The sequence below is a fragment of the Poecilia formosa genome, unplaced genomic scaffold, assembly GCF_000485575.1.
Source record: "Poecilia formosa unplaced genomic scaffold, Poecilia_formosa-5.1.2 Scaffold77, whole genome shotgun sequence".
Lineage (NCBI taxonomy): Eukaryota > Metazoa > Chordata > Actinopteri > Cyprinodontiformes > Poeciliidae > Poecilia > Poecilia formosa.
Genome location: NW_006800016.1, coordinates 1,550,289 through 1,567,308, shown reverse-complemented (window position 1 = coordinate 1,567,308; position 17,020 = coordinate 1,550,289). Strand labels below are relative to the sequence as shown.

At 40.5% G+C, this 17,020-nt stretch overlaps 3 protein-coding genes across 9 annotated transcripts in view; 2 read left to right on the top strand and 1 right to left on the bottom strand.

Annotated features, from left to right (window-relative positions):
- Positions 1–811: 811 nt before the first annotated feature.
- On the top strand, positions 812–5,657 carry sgk2b (serum/glucocorticoid regulated kinase 2b). Of its 6 annotated transcripts, XM_007556188.2 has the most exons (12): positions 815–1,026; positions 1,593–1,668; positions 1,759–1,828; positions 1,951–1,976; positions 2,974–3,031; positions 3,110–3,193; positions 3,285–3,416; positions 3,511–3,623; positions 4,607–4,826; positions 4,905–5,060; positions 5,143–5,232; positions 5,313–5,657. In XM_007556188.2, the coding sequence occupies exons 1-12, from the start codon at positions 960–962 to the stop codon at positions 5,472–5,474; spliced, it is 1,254 nt and encodes a 417-aa protein (XP_007556250.1). In that variant the 5' UTR covers positions 815–959; the 3' UTR covers positions 5,475–5,657. The 6 variants fall into 6 exon arrangements, with proteins under 6 accessions (XP_016528953.1, XP_016528955.1, XP_016528954.1 ...); XM_016673469.1 differs by having other exon boundaries at positions 814–1,026; positions 5,143–5,657; XM_016673468.1 differs by having other exon boundaries at positions 814–1,026; positions 4,607–5,060.
- A 1,380-nt stretch (positions 5,658–7,037) lies between these two features.
- On the bottom strand, positions 7,038–11,385 carry LOC103140850 (transmembrane protein 244-like). Its single transcript, XM_007556186.2, has 6 exons — positions 11,244–11,385; positions 10,873–10,958; positions 9,628–9,701; positions 9,409–9,534; positions 9,279–9,323; positions 7,038–9,199 (listed from the first exon to the last, which is right to left on the bottom strand). The coding sequence occupies exons 1-6, from the start codon at positions 11,274–11,276 to the stop codon at positions 9,105–9,107; spliced, it is 459 nt and encodes a 152-aa protein (XP_007556248.1). The 5' UTR covers positions 11,277–11,385; the 3' UTR covers positions 7,038–9,104.
- A 1,428-nt stretch (positions 11,386–12,813) lies between these two features.
- Positions 12,814–17,020, top strand: part of l3mbtl1b (L3MBTL histone methyl-lysine binding protein 1b) — a 13,061-nt gene continuing 8,854 nt past the window's right edge. Inside the window, exons 1-6 of one of the 2 annotated variants that reach the window (XM_007556184.2) lie at positions 12,814–13,174; positions 14,765–14,899; positions 15,958–16,153; positions 16,299–16,467; positions 16,573–16,702; positions 16,807–16,858. In XM_007556184.2, the coding sequence (XP_007556246.1) occupies positions 14,789–14,899; positions 15,958–16,153; positions 16,299–16,467; positions 16,573–16,702; positions 16,807–16,858 (658 nt within the window). In that variant the 5' untranslated portion in view covers positions 12,814–13,174; positions 14,765–14,788. Of the gene's footprint in view, positions 13,175–13,779; positions 13,877–14,764; positions 14,900–15,957; positions 16,154–16,298; positions 16,468–16,572; positions 16,703–16,806; positions 16,859–17,020 lie in introns of those variants that run through there. The other variant, XM_007556185.2, reaches the window with a different exon arrangement.

The following is a 17,020-nucleotide window of genomic DNA, read 5'->3' as shown; positions in this document are numbered from 1 at the left end:
CTGTCAGGTTTCCGATATGCGTCCCCCCCAATGACAGACTCGTTCCTACACCCTTGCCTGCAGCCAAATATGGCGGCGGTTGTGTGATGGCCTCGGTCTACTCTGCTTCCTCAGGAGCTGGGCGACTCGCTGTAACTGATGAAAACCTGAATTTCTCTTCCAGAAAATATTGGGTGAGAACGACATAAAGCACATCAGCACGTCCTCTGTAGGGCTCAAAAAAGGGACAGTTCTGGAGTCTGGATTAAAATCGAAATGAGATACTCTGACCTTAAACTGGCTGTTCATTCTCAAAAATGTGGCTGAAGACATTACATTGTTTAAAAACTTCTGCAAAAAAGAGTGGGACAAAATTCCTTGACAGCGACCTAAGAGACTCGCTGCCTGTTAACCCAAATGCTAAAAGGCAGTTCCTATCGCCAAGTGTGGCATAGACAGATATCAGGGTCAGGCTACTTTCTCAACTGGTTTTGACAGCTTACATGAGCCACCATGCAGTCATGGATCTGCTTTGGAGCTTTTTCAGTCATGGGTGCTGAAATCGAGTGCCAGGATGCTTTAATTGCAAAGAATATGTTGTAAAACACAACTATGAAGGTCTTCCCTTTCAAACTTAAATACTTGGTGAGAACAAGTAATTGTATCCTAACTAAAAGTTATTTAACCAACACCAGTAATACCTATGACACAGCTGTTGAGACGAATACCCCACATATTGGTCATAAGTGGCGCTCATGTTGAGCCTCTCATGGCGTATTTATAAGTTTTCCGAGGGAACTTGAACGCATCGCCTAGTGAGTCAGGTCTTAAATCGAGCAGCAGAGCGGTTGAAGTTTCAGTCCCGAGGGCCTAGTTGATGAGGACGGTCGATCTAAAACCAGAACCAGAACCTGTTCTCTTTGGAGTTTTATTTTTTAAATAACCCATGAGTTTTATTTTTTAAATAAAACTTCCTCCAGATGACTCTGACTCAGGAGAAACCGCTGACTTATGCCAAAATGAAGGGGCTTGTTACATTTATCTCAGGTAGGTCGCCATTTTTAAGCTTAATTGAAAAGTAAAATTAGCTAACTGTTAGCCTAAATATCGTCACCTTCCTAAAATACTGGACTAAGTCATTTTGTGCCAAAAGTTTTTTTTTCTTTTTTTTTTCTTTTCCCCTAAGTCGTCTTTTGACAAAAAAAAGAGGTGGTAATTTAAAAAATACCTTAATTTTTATTTATTTATTTTTTTTGGCGGAGGAGGGGGGGGGAGGGTGCAAAATCACGTTTAGCTAAATTTGATATTATTTTACGAAAGTGATAATATGAAACATCGCAAATTATTTGGAAAATGTCAAAGTATTCCTCAATAGGACATATAGGTTTATATTAAATAATTTCATTTATTGAATTAATATTAAAATAACTTAACACAGAATTGCCTGTTGATATCACTTGGTTACTCCAGAAAGCTATTAAATTTCGTTTAATTCTCAGTATGACCTCACTTTGAAAAGCTGCCAGACATCATCAGACTAAATCCAGCTAGTACATTCTTATGTAATGGACTAACCCACCTCCTCTCTGCCTGTCTATCCATCTGTCTTACAGATGTGCTGAAAGAGAAGAAAGTTGGCTTCAGCAATTTCTTGCGCAAACTTGTTTCCACCCAGAAACCCTGCCAACAGTAAGTTAGCAAAGAAAATAAGACTTTCTTTTTTAAAACTTTGAGTCCAGCCCCTTTAACTCTTAGCTGTGCTTGACCTCCCGATTGAAGCCTGGACACCCATAAACTGCTGCAGAGACAGAGCAAGATGAGGAGACAGAAGCAGGAGAAAGCTGCCTTGGTGAGTTCTGATCTGGCGGAGGAATCTTAGGAGACGCTGCCTCGTCGTTGACGGGGGATGAAACCCAATCCCACCTTCTGACTTGACAATTCCTCCCCTCTCTGTCTGTCTTACTTTTTCAGAGTCCAGTGAACACAGAAACCTCACAGTGAGTCACACCCACTCGCAGCGTTGACACGAGAAAAAGTTTTTGCTTCACATTACAGAGCAACCCCTTTCTTTTATAGCAGTCAATTGAGAAGCACAGTGAAGGTTGTTGAGAAAATACATTTAAAATAAGCTAGTTTTAAAACTTAACATGTCTTGATTCAAATGGCCAAATTGTGGTTTTAAATCAGTAACTTATTCTGGCCTATTGACCTTTATTTTACCTGTAGTTACAGCAGATGGTTTGCTAGGGTCGTTTGAACTGCCTTTTGTCTGTGTGGAAAACGATACAGGAGAAGTTCCAGCTTTTCACACTCATCTGTGAAAGGCCGTAAACACGGCAGGGGTTTCTGGCTTGAGAGAGGGTCAGAGATAGCTCCTGGTTGGAGGAGCAAAGATACGCCTTATTTGAATAAATTAAAGAAAAGAAGATAAAACTTTCTACACAGAAGTAACAAATCAGATTTTGCTCTTGCAACTTCTCCAAAGACGTCTTTGCTTTTTGTTTGTGATTTCCATCTTTTGTCTTTTTCTCTCTCAGGTAAATTCATGTGTTGTTTGTGCTCTGAGGTTTCTGATGTTTTGTGATGTGTTTGTCTGGTGATAGTATGCATCTGTTTTGAATAAATGCTGATTATTGTGACGCTGTTATCTCTGTGTGATCTCAGTCTTTGCGCACAGCATTTTTCTGGACCCGGGCATAAAAGAGGATTTAACGAGTCAAAAGGTTTTTAAAGTTCAAGAATTTTTCCTCTCTTAAGGTCCATGGGAGGGTCCCCCTAATTGGCTTCTAACCTTGTGAGCTCACGTCACAGGTTGTGGCATTAGCAATTATGAGGGCTTTTTGAGAAAAAAACAAACAAATAAGCAAAAAGAACCAGGGTTAACTCATTATGTGGACACATTATGTATTTAGCAACATCACTCTATTTGCATACTTGTCTTACAATCATTATTTCTTGCTACTTACCACTGTTTTCTGTCATTGTCTTCATCAGGGTGAAACCATCAGACTTTGACTACCTCAAAGTTATTGGCACGGGAAGCTTTGGAAAGGTATTTTTTTCATTAATATATTAGTTTTTATCTGTAAAAGCTGTGAAATGATCAATTAAAAAATGAATTGTGTAACAGGTGTTGCTGGCAAGACACAGAAAACAAGGAGGTTACTACGCAGTTAAAGCCCTGGACAAGCAGATGATCATCAAGAGGAAAGAGGTCTGTCCTTCTCTGTGTTTCGTTGCGTCTGTTTGTCCATCTGAGCGTCTGTCTGTCTGTCTGACCGTGTCCGTGGGTTGTGTCTCTGCAGCAAAGGCACGTGATGGTTGAAAGGAGTGTGCTGCTGAAGGGACTAAAACATCCATTCCTGGTGGGGCTGCATTTCTCCTTCCAGACGCCAAAGACGCTCTACTTCGTCCTGGACTTTGCAAACGGTGGAGAGGTATGCGGGTTAGAGAAGTCCTTTGTCTGATTGAGTCTCGCAAATTATCTCCTGGAGTTTCATTTCTTGTTTGTGAAACCTTTGTTTCTTTCAGCTGTTTTACCACCTGCAGAGAGAGGGTTCATTTCCAGAACCCCGAGCTGCTTTCTACGCTGCAGAGATCGCCGCTGCGCTGGGTTATCTCCACTCTCTGAGCATCGTTTACAGGTGCACAGATGAAACACGGCTTTAGATAGCTCCGTCAGCAGTTCTGCGAGTTTGGCTAAAGTTCAGTTAAAGAGCTTATAGAAAACAATAGTAGACTTCTATAAATTATGCAACATAACTAATTATTAGCTGAAAAATTTAGGTAAGTTAAAATACTTTATTCTCTAAGGTTGGTGGGGTTTTTTTTTTTACTTTTTGCATGTGACTCTTTTACACCCACAGGTTTCCTTCATGTTTTAAACGTCATAAGAGGAAAACTACTGAAATCCCTGATTTCAAGTCAAACATTAATTATGCTGTTTTGTTCACAGCAAATGAGCTCGTCGTAAAAAAGTGACACATTTTTATATCCCAATGGAAACTAACTGGTTTAGTCAGAAGAGCATTTTTTGTAGACAGGAAGGTCCCCCTTTTTACTGCCCTACATAAGGAGCTTTAAAGTTTTGTCAAAGTGTAAAATTGCCTCAATTTCTCAATTAGAACTAGAGAACATATAGATAGATAGATTTTAAAATATCTCTATTAAATAGAGATATTTTATAGACTAAACTATAGGCCTGTCACAATAACAAATTTTGCTGGATGATAAATTGCCCCTTAAGTTATTGCAATAAATAACATTGTTGTTTTTAGAGCATTTTCAAGTAATATATTGAAAACGGCATAATAATTGAAGAACACATTCTCAAAACTCAATAAACTTTCTACTGAACATTTAACGCTGGAGCTGAAAGATATTTCAAATATCCGAAATAAACAAAACAACAAATAAAATGAATTATTAAGTTTCTGTAAACAAAACTGTCCTCTGAACAAAAAGAGCCAGACTGAAAACTTTTGTTATCCAGCTTTTGGTAGAAAAGACAAAAACGATAAATCATGCAAATGTAATTATTGAGCTTGTTTTAATTGATCATGCGACAAGCTGATTTATTGCGACAAGCCTACTGAACACATTTTCTGCTCCATGTGTTTCTGTGCAGAGACCTGAAGCCAGAAAACGTCCTGCTGGACAGTGAAGGCCACGTGATGCTCACAGACTTTGGTCTTTGTAAGGAAGGCGTGGCTGTGGGTGGGATTACACACACCTTCTGTGGGACCCCAGAGTATCTGGCTCCAGAGGTTCTGCTGGGCCAGCCATACAGCCTGGCTGTGGACTGGTGGGGACTGGGAGCGGTGCTGTTTGAGATGCTCTCTGGACTGGTGAGTCTCACTGGGTTAAGCTTCGCCTCACTGTTTTCTGCATCTTTAACTCACTGTATTGCCTGTTCTGCTTCCCAGCCTCCATTTTACAGCCGCAGCAGGCTCGAGATGTTGGAAAATATCCTCTACTCTCCTCTGCAGCTGCCCAGCGGCTTGTCTGAAAGCGCCCACTCTCTGTTGAAGGGGTTGTTGGAGAGAAACGTCTCCAAGCGCTTGGGCCAGAGGCTTGATATTGTAAGTGCGTACAGAACAGAGAGCATCCAGAATGAGTGAAGAGGCTCATGACCACAGGATTTCATTTCTGCTGTTTTCTTAGGAGGAGCTGAAGGAGCATCAGTTCTTCGCTTCCATCAACTGGGACGACCTCATAGCCAGAAAAGTCCGGCCTCCGTTCATCCCTAAAGTGGTACGGATAAATCAGAAAATGGTCAGAAACGTAATTTCAACATGTGCCCAGTTGGCTCTGATTGTCTTGTCGTTTTCTAGACCAGTCCTTGTGATGTGTACTACATCGCTCCTGCTTTCACGCTGCAGCCTGTCCCTGCCTCCGTCAACGACAGGTCGGAGGCAGCCGCCTCCAACGCAACCTTTTCTGGATTCTCCTTCATGAACCCAGCCGAGTACGTGGCAGCAGAGCCAGCCTCATAACGCCACCAAGTCCTCCTGGAGCGGGATTGTTTAAATATTTATTGTTAAGTTATTTTATTTTATCTTTTTTATGTAATGTCTATTTTTTGTACTTAAATGGAAAATGAAAACTGTGATATGGCAATTTCCAGCATGTTTCATTTGTTGCTTTTGAATAAACTGTGGTATGTTTTTAGATTTTCACTGATTTCTCTGTATGAGTTATTTATACAGGAGAGGCGGGTCACTATTTCAAGTCCTTCATATATAGCATTGCCAGGAGCTGGTTTATATAAAAATGTTTACATCCTTTATTGCACAGGTCCCACTTACAAATACATTCACTAGTTACATCTTATCCTACTGGCTTTTTTAATATTACATACTTAAAGACGGAAGCAGAGCGCATTGCAAACGTAACAGGAAAGCTTCTCTATATATTGCACTTGTATCCAAATACAGCTGAATGCCATTCTTAGCAAAAATACACACTGCCCTTTGTGTTGACAAACAAACAGTTTATGAATATCAAAAAGTTAAATTAATTCAGAAAATATAACTAATTTATCACAAAGTGATCTATTTTAAATATTTATCCGTTAATTTTGACATTTATGACTTACAGATATTTAAAACCCCAAATTCTGTTTCCCAGAAAACTACATAAGACCAATAATTTGCAGTATAGAAATGTAATGTCATGCTCTACACCAGGGGAGCCCTAGTCCGGTTGTTAAGGGTTACAATCCTGCAGCTTTTACATGCATCCCTGTTCCATCACGCCTGAATCAAAAAGCTGAATCCCCTCATCAGCAGTCAAGTCAGCTCTGCAGAGGCAATTCATTTGATTCAGGTGTGTTGGAAAAGGAATGCGTCTGAAAGTTGCAGGATGGTAACCCTTAATGACTGGATTTGGGCACTCACGGTTGGTCATGAAGAAGACTGCTGTGCTGACAGTCTGACAGCCTCCACTAAAGATTGTTGCTAAGGAAGCTGACTACTCTCATAGTGCTGTATCAAGGTATATTAATGGAAAGTTTAGCGGAAGGAAAAAGTATGAAGAGCAGCTTGTTCAAGAGATTCACACGGTGTGGACTGTGGCTGGTGTCAATGCTTCAAGATGCAGGACATGAGATACAACTATCAGTCTTTGTGTTAAGCTACTCCTAAACCAGAAATGGTGTCAGAAACATTAGCTGGGCTAAGAGACCGAGAACCGGACTAGAAATGGCCTAGTTACCGGTACGTTTTTCACAGTTACAGTGTCAGAACTGCGGACATTTTCAGTCAAACTTTTCTCTGTGTTTAAGTCCTTTTATGGAGATGCAAGAGAAACCACTGCAGTGACTGGACTTTTTTCTGGTTATAAGGAAACGACACAGTGCTCCCCTACATGTTTCTGCACACTGCTAGCTAGCTGCCTCAGAAAGGCCTTCCCTTACAAGGAAGACAATCTGCTTGGTTGCAAGAAACATGGACTGTGGACATGCATCTTTTTCTTAAAACATACAGCCAACATTATTAAAATTATAAGAATTACTACTAATTTTATTTTAGCAGCTCCAGAAACAATGATTTTTTTTTAAAGTCCATAACTTGTACATCCCTTCTCTTCAACACTTGAATCAAATCCGTATCTTTTAGCTCTACAGGTGCCTGGGAATGAGGCATTTGATTCAGGTGTGCTGGAGACGAGAGGAATCTAAAAGTTTTAGGACGGCAGATCTCGAGGACTGGACTTAGGCACCACTGTCACAGAGAATGAACGGCTCGCTGTCAAAAGGCAAATATGAGATATGAGATCCATAAAATGGAGACGAGTGATAGAAAGGAAGCTATTAACACAAAAGCAGAGACTGCATGAAATAAGTCAGGCAAAAGGAACCCAAACCATGATTGTCTGTGTTTATCACAGCAGAAATACTTCCAAATAGCCAGATTTGTATTTCTTGTCAGTGAAGGAAAACAAATCAGCCTTTTTTAGGCTGCTACCTGGTAGTGTGCAGCAACAAGTAGGGGAGGGGAGCACTGTGTTCCTCTATAATCCTTAGAGCCAGAGAGAAGTCCCATCACTCCACTGCTTTCTCTGGCGTCTCACTGAAAGAACCATAAACGATGAGAATAGTATGACAGAAAGCTTTAGCGTTTTAAAACTGTAACCGTTTAAAGCCTTGGTAAACCTTAAAGCTTCAGTTGGTAACTTTTATAAAAAATATGTTGTTGTTTTTTTACATATTTGTTAAAACTGTCTCTATGTTGTGACAGTATGAGACAGATAATCTGTGAAAAAAATTGAGCTCCTCTGCCTTCTCACTGTGGTCTTACTCCCATCTGCACAAATGCTCTGCTCCAATCAGAAACAACCAATCAGAACTAAGAGGAGGGTCTTAGCACTTTCAGTCATGCTTGTGTATGTGCTGCTCACACGTTCCTCTACTGCTGTAAATGCTCGGGCTAGTTAGCTTAGCCACAGATGACAGATAAACAGTTTCTTGAAACAGTAAGTTGTTTCTCCGCCATTAGCACTTTGAGCAGTGCGTACATAAGATTGATTGACATTGCTAAGACCCTCCTCTGGGCTCTGATTGGTTGTTTATGACTGAGCTATGAATTTCAGATTGTCAATCAAGCTCCTCCGCCTCCTCCCAGTGCTCCTACTGCTAACTGAAAGTCACAGCTCAGTCAAAAACAACCAATCACAGCCCAGAGGAGGGTCTTAGCGATGTCAATCAACCTTATGTACGCATTGCTCAATGTGCTAATGGCGGAGAAAGAACTTACTGTTTCAGGAAACTGTTTATCCGTCATCTGTGGCTAAGCTAACTAGCCCGAACATTCACGGCAGTGGAGGAACGTGTGAGCAGCACATACACAAGCGTAACTGAAAGTGCTAAGACCCTCCTCTTCTGTTCTGATTGGTTGTTTCTGACTGAGCTGAGAATTTCTGCAGGTAGCAGTAGGACCATTGGGAGGAGGCAGAGGAGCTTGATTGTTTTCACAGACTATCAGTCTCATATTATACAGCCACAACATGGTGACAGTTTCAACAAATATGTAAAAAACATACATTTTTTAATAAAAGTTACCATCTGCAGCTTTAATACCAGTAACCAGACCATGCTTAGACCAGTGCGTTTTGTCTTTGGCCCAGCTCGGAGGTTTCTGTTGTTTCTGGTTTGGCGGTGACTTCACATGAGAACAGGACAGCTGTAGCCCATGTTCTGTCTGTGGAAGTTCATGAAGCTCTGAATGCAGGTACTGTCCACGTCTTGTAAATCTCCCACTAAACACTTAACTTCACTGTAATCAGCCCTTTTCCTATGCACCTTTTTCTACTATTACTATTTTCTTTCCGCTAAACTTTCCACTGATATGCTTGGATACAGCAGTCTGTGAGGAGTCAGCTTCTAGCAGTCTTTTACATTTTAACAATCATTTTCATTGGTTTTATGTAACATTTAAATTTTCTAAGAGACAGAATTTGGGGCTTTTATTAACTGTAAAACATAATCATCAAAATTAACAGTAATAAAAGCTTGAAATAGACCACTCTGTGTGTAGTGAATGCATATGAACACAAGTTTAACCCTTTTAACAGAATAATTTAAATGAGCTGATGTTATCCTAATTTTTTGCTTCCTTTCCAGCTTGTCAGTAGTAGCTGAAAGTGGCGTAGCTCTGCTCACTCTGACATGTGAAGTAAGCAATCAGCTGACCATTGCAAATCATCAAAAACAAGCCGCTACCTGTGGAAAAAGCAACACAGAGAATGAATAAGCTCGTTACTGACGACAAAAAGGCGGGTTGCCATTGACGTTTGCTTACCTAAAGCCAGCCACCACTGCCACACTGTGGGAAACTCCAACATCACTGCAATGTAGAGGCAAAACATGCAGTTACACTGCAGATTTGGTCGTTTTGCCGTGCACAAATACAGATGTGCTGTTCTGCTCACCCAGGCTGGTGATCATAACATGAAGAAGTGTGACAGTGAGGGCGTAGTCCCAAACCCGCCTCTTCACCACTGCAGCAAACAGTATGCCACTACAAAAGTAGGTCAGCTCCAAGGAGAGGAGGTTGACTGAAGGACACAAGCAAAGTGATGAAATATATTATCTGTAGAGAGCTGACAATCAGTGCTGCTGAACACACTGTTTGTATGCGATATGCTCACCCAGGTATTTGGAGTTAGACTCAGCAGGTTCAGTTTTAAAATCGAATGGAATCAGCCCGTCAAAGTGATCCAACCTGCATAAGGAAACATCAGTTGTTAGAGTGAAAGACTCACGTTTTTATTATTCTCTAAACCTAGGAAGCAAATGGATCTCGGTAGAATTGTGCAATAATTTCTTATTACTCAGACCTTCCTGTTATCTTTTGAAGTGGATATCATTAAAGTCTTTTGAAGTTTCTCTTTGGACTTTGGCTGCTGTTTCTCCCATTTCTTTTACTTGACCATAAAACCATATTTTGCTTTGTGTGGAAGGAGAACAAGTGGAGGATTAAATAGGAAAAGTCAGTACTACAAACAATCCAAATGTAATTAATGGTGATATTAAGGCCCAGTTTGCAAGGTGTAAAACTCTAACCTATTTAGAAAGTCTGAAAAACAGTATTAAAACCTCCCTTCAATGTTTTTAATGTTCTGGTTCCTTGGAGGCGAAATGTTAGCCACATTTTATTGGTGGCACCACAGATAAAGATGTCTAAAAAGAAGTATTCTTCTTTTCTTGCAGTAGCATGATCTCAGATTCAAAATAATAATAATAAACCATAATTTTAGAACCCTTACTCATAAGTAAAAAAAAAAAAAAAGAACAATCTGGCAAAAATGTTGATACATAACATTCCTTTTACTTCAAATGGAAATAATACCCTGATAATGTTTTCATATGGTTATTTTGTTATAAACAGTTATTTCTTAAATAGGGATTTAGTTAATCCCCCACGTTGAAAACTATAGTTCATGTTTGCAAATGAATGGTTGGATGTTTTCCCTTAACATTTTCAGTGTGAGATTATCCAAAACCTGGAATAAAAGATTAATTTAGTAGAAGACGTTGTACGATTCCGGATAAACAGGTAATTCATATAGAAATGTAAGATGAAATGAAACACAAAACACAACATTTATGTGTAAAGTAATCATCAAAATACTTCCGCCACATTTTAATTTATGTAATTTTATCTAAACCACCTTTAGCAAGATATAGGATACGCACGCCTTAAAAAAAACCAAGCTGTTTTGTTGTTGTTTTTTTTACATTGATTTTATTTGAAAGTTGCCAATAATTAATTATCTCGCTGCTGCCTTTGGAAAACGTTCCAGGGTCGCTGTGTGCGTGTTAGTAACCGCGTTGCTGGGCATTGTCCTTCCTGCGCTTGTGCTTGTGCGCATGCGTGGGGAATTTCTACTCACCTGAAAGCACCGAAGCACACACTCCCGATCATGTAGAAAAGGGAGTAAAATATGAGCAGGCACAGCAGCAGATTGAGCAGCACGGTCTGTGGGGTGACGGAGACAGAAAGACAGGATGCGCCACCAGTCAACTAAACCTGAAGGCAACCCGAAGCTGAACATGCACAGGATTGAAATGTTACTGAGATCCACGTTATAGGCGAACAGAGAGCTTTCTGACCAGCTGCTGAATCATGCATGAGAAAATCTGAACGTGACACAGTAAAAGCGTGTGGTATCCACACCATGGTTAGCACATCATTCGCCACAGAGACGCTTCAGCGGATTGCTTTAGTGTAAACAGCAGCACATCGCAATCTATTACCGCTTACCTTTGAATCGACCGTTTTGCCTTTGAATGCCATTTCATGCTTTGCAGCTTTGAAGCCACTTGATGGTGTAACGCAAAAGTGATGCAAGCTGCAATCTGCCGCTAATCCCAAAGAAGCTGGATCACTTGCGCCATCTAGCGACCAAACGATCACAAAACACAGAGCAGCGTCCGCCGCCGCTTTCACGTCCAAGAAGATGAACTCGTTTCATCGCCATTTCGGAACTTTGCATTTGTGGTAATTTCGTACACCACGTCTTCGGGTAAGGAAGCAGTTTTGAGGCCAGATGTTTCTCTGCATTGAAAGCAAGCTAAGCAGACGAATATATCATTAAATAAATAAATAAACACAGTGCTGAATTCAAACTTAAAATATGCATAATACTGTCTAACTATGGGAGGAGGTGGTGAGAGAGAACATTTCTACTGCTGTCCATTATTCCCCTGCCGCCATCTTTGGTAACGCCACTTCGTAACTTTTGTGGGGTTGTTTGGTCGTTTCGTACCCTACGTTTTTGATTAAAATCCGTTTGCCGAACCTTCCTGAATTCACTTCCTCCCCAGTTTGCACCCACTTGTTGACACGTCACACTTTTTTTTAGTCAGTAAAGCATCCACTTTGAAGTTGGCGAAGTTTATTTATTTTCAAGAAATACACGAGTCATAAAAAATAAAATATTAAATCAGATTATATGACAATTTAATTTTGTTGATCTAATTTAGGGCCTGCTAACTGAGATTTACACCCCTGCCTTAAAACTGCTCAACTCTGGGCGATCTCCTGTTGGAAGATATTATTAAATATTTACAGGAGTCCAGCAGGCAGTTAGTCAAATATATTTTATTACTTAATGTCTTCAGGGATGAAATAGGTGCACATTCTAACACCGCAAAGGTGCGGAATGAAAGAGGTAAAAATAAATAAATAAATAAATAAATAAATAAATAAATAAATAAATAAATAAATAAATAAATAAATAAATGGGCATGCAATGGTTTCAGAACGTGGTTATGAAACGGGTAAGCAGGGAGGAACGTAACGTCGGTAGGGCATGGTGAATTGGGCAAGACTTGACCATAAACCACCATAATTTAATATTCGCGTACGACGTACGGAGGAGTACTTCTATTAATCCATTCAGTTCAAGTATGTCAGAAGCATTAACAGTTTTAAATCCATGAATCCATGTCTCCAGTGTGTTGCCTCAAAATAAGACGACACGCGGTGCATTAGACAACACATATAAAAAAAATTACAACCACAAAACGTATTGCGCATTAATTCGTAGAATTTGCGTGGTTAAACTCGTTTTTGTTTTTTTTTGTTTGCTTTTTTTTTACACCATGGCTTCGTTTTATTGTGACGCAAACTGCTGCCAGCAACACTGTTCGGCTAAAACCAATCTGGATTCTTGTGTTACAATGTATTCAATCTGTTAAGGCAAGAAATATCACTTCACGTCAGACTGATGTGTGTTAGCACGCTGGTGTGATACGTGTTTCCGTATGCCGGGGACCATACTCATATAAATATGCCGTTTAACGGAGGTGTAGTGTTGAAAACAGAGATGCAAACGGACGTTTTCACCATACAGGAACCAAACGCTCTCCAACGGTTATAATGGAGCCGCTGCAGTCCCTGTCTGCGCTCCATTGATACACTCACTCCTACTTCTGACAGTGGGGGAAGGAGGAGAGAGGGATATACTTTAAACGCCTGTTCGAGGGCAACAGGGAAGTTCGAGCCCCACTAAGGCTTCTGGTATCCCTTAAATCAGTCCCGAACCGAGTTTTGGGCGTGCTGCGAGCAAACGCAGGCCTACCGATAGCGAGCTGAACTTTTCCCGAGACCCAAACTTGTCAGGCAGCCGCATCTTGCGCGCATGCGCATTGGTCTTATCCAGCTCTAAATAAGAGTTAAACAGAAACGAGGTGAGTTCCACAATTTTTCTAAACAATACGACCGTTAATTCTTTTTTATCTCTGTTAACGTGAGCAAAAAATTTAAAACCCGATCTAAGATTGTCTAGTTGGTGTTTGTTCGCGTTATTTCCACTTTGATTTAAAACGGCGTGAATAAATCGTTTTTTAAGTTTCTATTGAAGAAATTAATCAGGCAACATTGTCAAATCTCATAACAGCAGTGTAGTTTTATTGTTTATGCTTTTGTGATATTCCTTGAAATATCGGCATTTTTAGGTAGTTATTAACCGGGAAACTTATTTATTACAGATTGTCCTTATCTGGCTGCATCCAGTCACAATGCTACGGCTAGCTGTTTAGCAGTCGTCCGTTCATTTCTACGGAGCGGTGTTGTGCCGAAAAAAGTGCCCCAGCCGTCAAACGCATCCACTGTTTAGAACCGTATTTTAGGGCATTTATTTTCACAAATACAATCAGATAAATACAGTGATGGCATGGTGATAAAACATTTCCCAGTCACTTCCACCTGGTTTATCGGTGCATATATGCGTCTTGAAACTGGGGTCTGTTTTGACGGCAGGGGTGCTTTCTACGGCACAACACCGGCGCTAGCTGACGGTTAGCTTCAGCTAGCTACCGTAGCAACCTGGGCTGACATTCCGTGACAAGGAGAAAGTGAAGAAAAACGGGCAGACTCAATGAAAACACTCGGTCAGGAAATTACATAGCCAGCCTTTGCTTTTGTTTGACGCGAAGGGACCTCGCATGATTAGTTTAAATGGGCAACTTGAGTAATTAACATAGTTTAAACATGTTGGTGGCCTCTTCCTATGCTCCGCCATTTTGTATAGGGCGAATGCTAATCATGGGCGCTCTTACATACACTTTATTTATAGCTGGTATAAAACTGAGGCATCAATTGCAACGTCAAACTCATACAGGACACATTAACCCTCACTGTTGTTTACTTTGCACATGGTTATGACGACGTTGCAAACAGAAAATATGACATTAATTCAATGTTGAACATGCGTCAGGACTAAAACGTTTAATCGTAATAACATACGTTTTTAAACGCTTTTAAGTTTGGACAGTCAGTGCAGAAAATAGTGTTCTTTGTGAAATCGATGAACACATTGCCATTTCGCTTGCTTGCAACCAGACAAACTCTGGTTTTTAAGAGATACCGTTAAAACAAGGAAAAGACGAACTTTTGTGATTAACTCAAACTTGAGACGTATTTTCCCTTGTTTGTCAATGGTCTTAACAAATGTTTATCCTAATGAGGTCGTTTGTTTGTGTATTTGCCCGTTAGTTGACCGGCAAAACAATATTATTATTGAGTGTTTTGTCTGAAACAGAAGTGCATGGTGTACCATTGCAAGCCTGCACACACTCGCCATCTAGTGGTGATGTTGGGTATCACTGTTTACAAGCGCAGGTTGAATCTGCGTTTTAGTATTTGAGAAGACAAAAACATAACACCGACCGCCTCACTGCAAATAAAAAAAAAACATCGATAGTTTAAATAAATGCACAGACTACTCATAGTTGTAGGATTCAAGTGTTTGCTCTTCTGTGGATATTATGGCTTTTCAGGTAGGTCATATCAGAGGAGTGGGAATGACTGACACTCCACCCAGTGATGGACCCTCCCAGGGAGCCGAGTTTGACATGATGGGAGCTCTGGACTGGAAGGATGGTATTGCTACACTTCCAGGCAGTGATATCAGGGTACATGTTTTTCTTTGTTCCTGCTCTTAATCAGATGTAGTGCCGTTCAAAAGTAATCGCACCTCTTTTTCAGATTTTGTAACCACTAAGGTCAAAGGATTATAGTGGTATCTAATTTAATAGACCAGCACAAAATAGTGGATAAATGTGAATGAAAGGGGCGGGGGAAATCTGTAAAGTGTGGCTTACTTTTCTATTCAGCACTAAAAACCTATGATGCCCTTTCTGTAGTAACGACTGCAAGCCTTTTTGGAGTATTTTCTTACCAGCTTTGTGCATGTAAAACCCCAAAACTTTGCTCTTTCTCCTTTACAAAACTGCACGAACACGGTCAGACTGGATGGAGAACAAACTGTGAATGTGCAATTATAAGTCTTAGCACAGATTCTCTACTGCATTTATGTCTGGGCTTTGACTGGGTCTTTCTAACACAAAATATGCTTTAAAGTAATACTCTGTGGTTTTGACTGTGTGTGTGGAGTTGTTGTCCTGTTGGAAGGCGAACCTCCATCCCAGTTCCAAGTCTATTGCAGTCTTTTCTTGGGATGTTCAAAGATTAGGACATTGTTTAATAAATTAACCTTAAATGTCTCAACATTTCTCTCCCTGACCTGTTAGCGGTGTTTTTATATCTTCAGAATGCTGTTTATGTAATTTAACGGATTTATACTGGCATTAAATTACACACAGGTCGACAGTATTTTCTAATCAGTTGGCGCCCGGAGGCAACTCGTTGCACTGGATCCTCTTTAAGGTTACTAGAATAAAAGGGCCCTAAATATGTGTTTATTCATCGTTTTCTTTCCACTTCACTGTTGTGTGTATGTTTAACACATAATATCAAAAATAAAATACATAGCAGTTTGTAGTTTTAACAAAAAAGCACAAAAGTTTAAGGGTTGTGAATGCTTTACTGTAAATGTTAGTTTAAATGAGAGAAATAATTTTGCTTTACATAATTATCTGGTTGTCCCAGGATCTGAACAGGAGATAAAATAATCTGGAGCGTGGGTGCAAGTCCTGATCGGTATGTCTGCTTATTTCCCTCCTTGTTTCAGTTCCGCATGACAGAGTTTGGGACCCTTGAGATAGTCACAGACGTAGAGGTCAAAGGGCAGGAGGCAGAGGCTAATCGTGAGACCTTGAACCCAGTGCCGTCTCACACTCCAACCCCTCCACCCGAAGTCCAGTCACAGGCCAGCACGGCCACAGCTCTGGTCAATCAGAGCAAACCGGGCTCATCTCAAGCTAAAGGTACGACGCTCTGTTTTAATCACTGACATCGTAAAAAATCTGAATTATTTAGAATCTCCTTCTATTCATTAATATAAATCTTTCAGTTTAGACCCTCTTATATTGCATGTGTGTTGAGCTTCCGGGGCTGTGCTCTTGTTTCCAGAGGGGGACCCTGGCATGGAGGTTGGCCCTAGGGTTAAAGCTGCTTCTGGTACGGATCCAGGTCCAAATGGGGAGCTGTTAAGGTGTCGGTCCTGTGGTGGACCCGTTTCCAGGAACGCCCTAATAGAGGGAAAATACTGTAGCTCTTGTGTTCAGCCTTCAAGCGGCAGGTAAAAATAAATATATGCAATATTTTCTCCCTGCTGTCTTCTGGAATAGTTTGATGTGAGCCTTCTTATTTTTTATTTTATTTTATTTATTTATTTTTTTTGCAGATCTTCTCCAGCAGAAGCCCGTGACAGTCAGGCAGTGGAGGGTGAGCGACTGGGGAAACGTGTTCGGAAAAAGAGGAAGATCTACATGGATTCTGGTGATGAAGAGGAGGACAATCAAGAAGAACCAGAGGTGAGGACAACACCATGAACATCACCTTGAAATTTCGTCAATTATTGTTTATCTGTGTTTTTATAGAAGTTGTTACCAAGTTGTTTCACTTTTTGTTCTGATAGGAAAAGGCTAAGTCTACCAAAGGCAGGAGGGGAGCCAAAATGGCCAAACTTGGTAGGTTATACTGTTGATAATAAGGAAGTAAAGGTGAAGAAATAAATTAAGTTACACAAATAAATGAGAGTAACAATAATAATTAGAGATGTGCCGATCGATCGGCCACCGATCATAATCAGCCGATTTCCATGAAAAAGTGTATGATCGGCGATCGCCGAT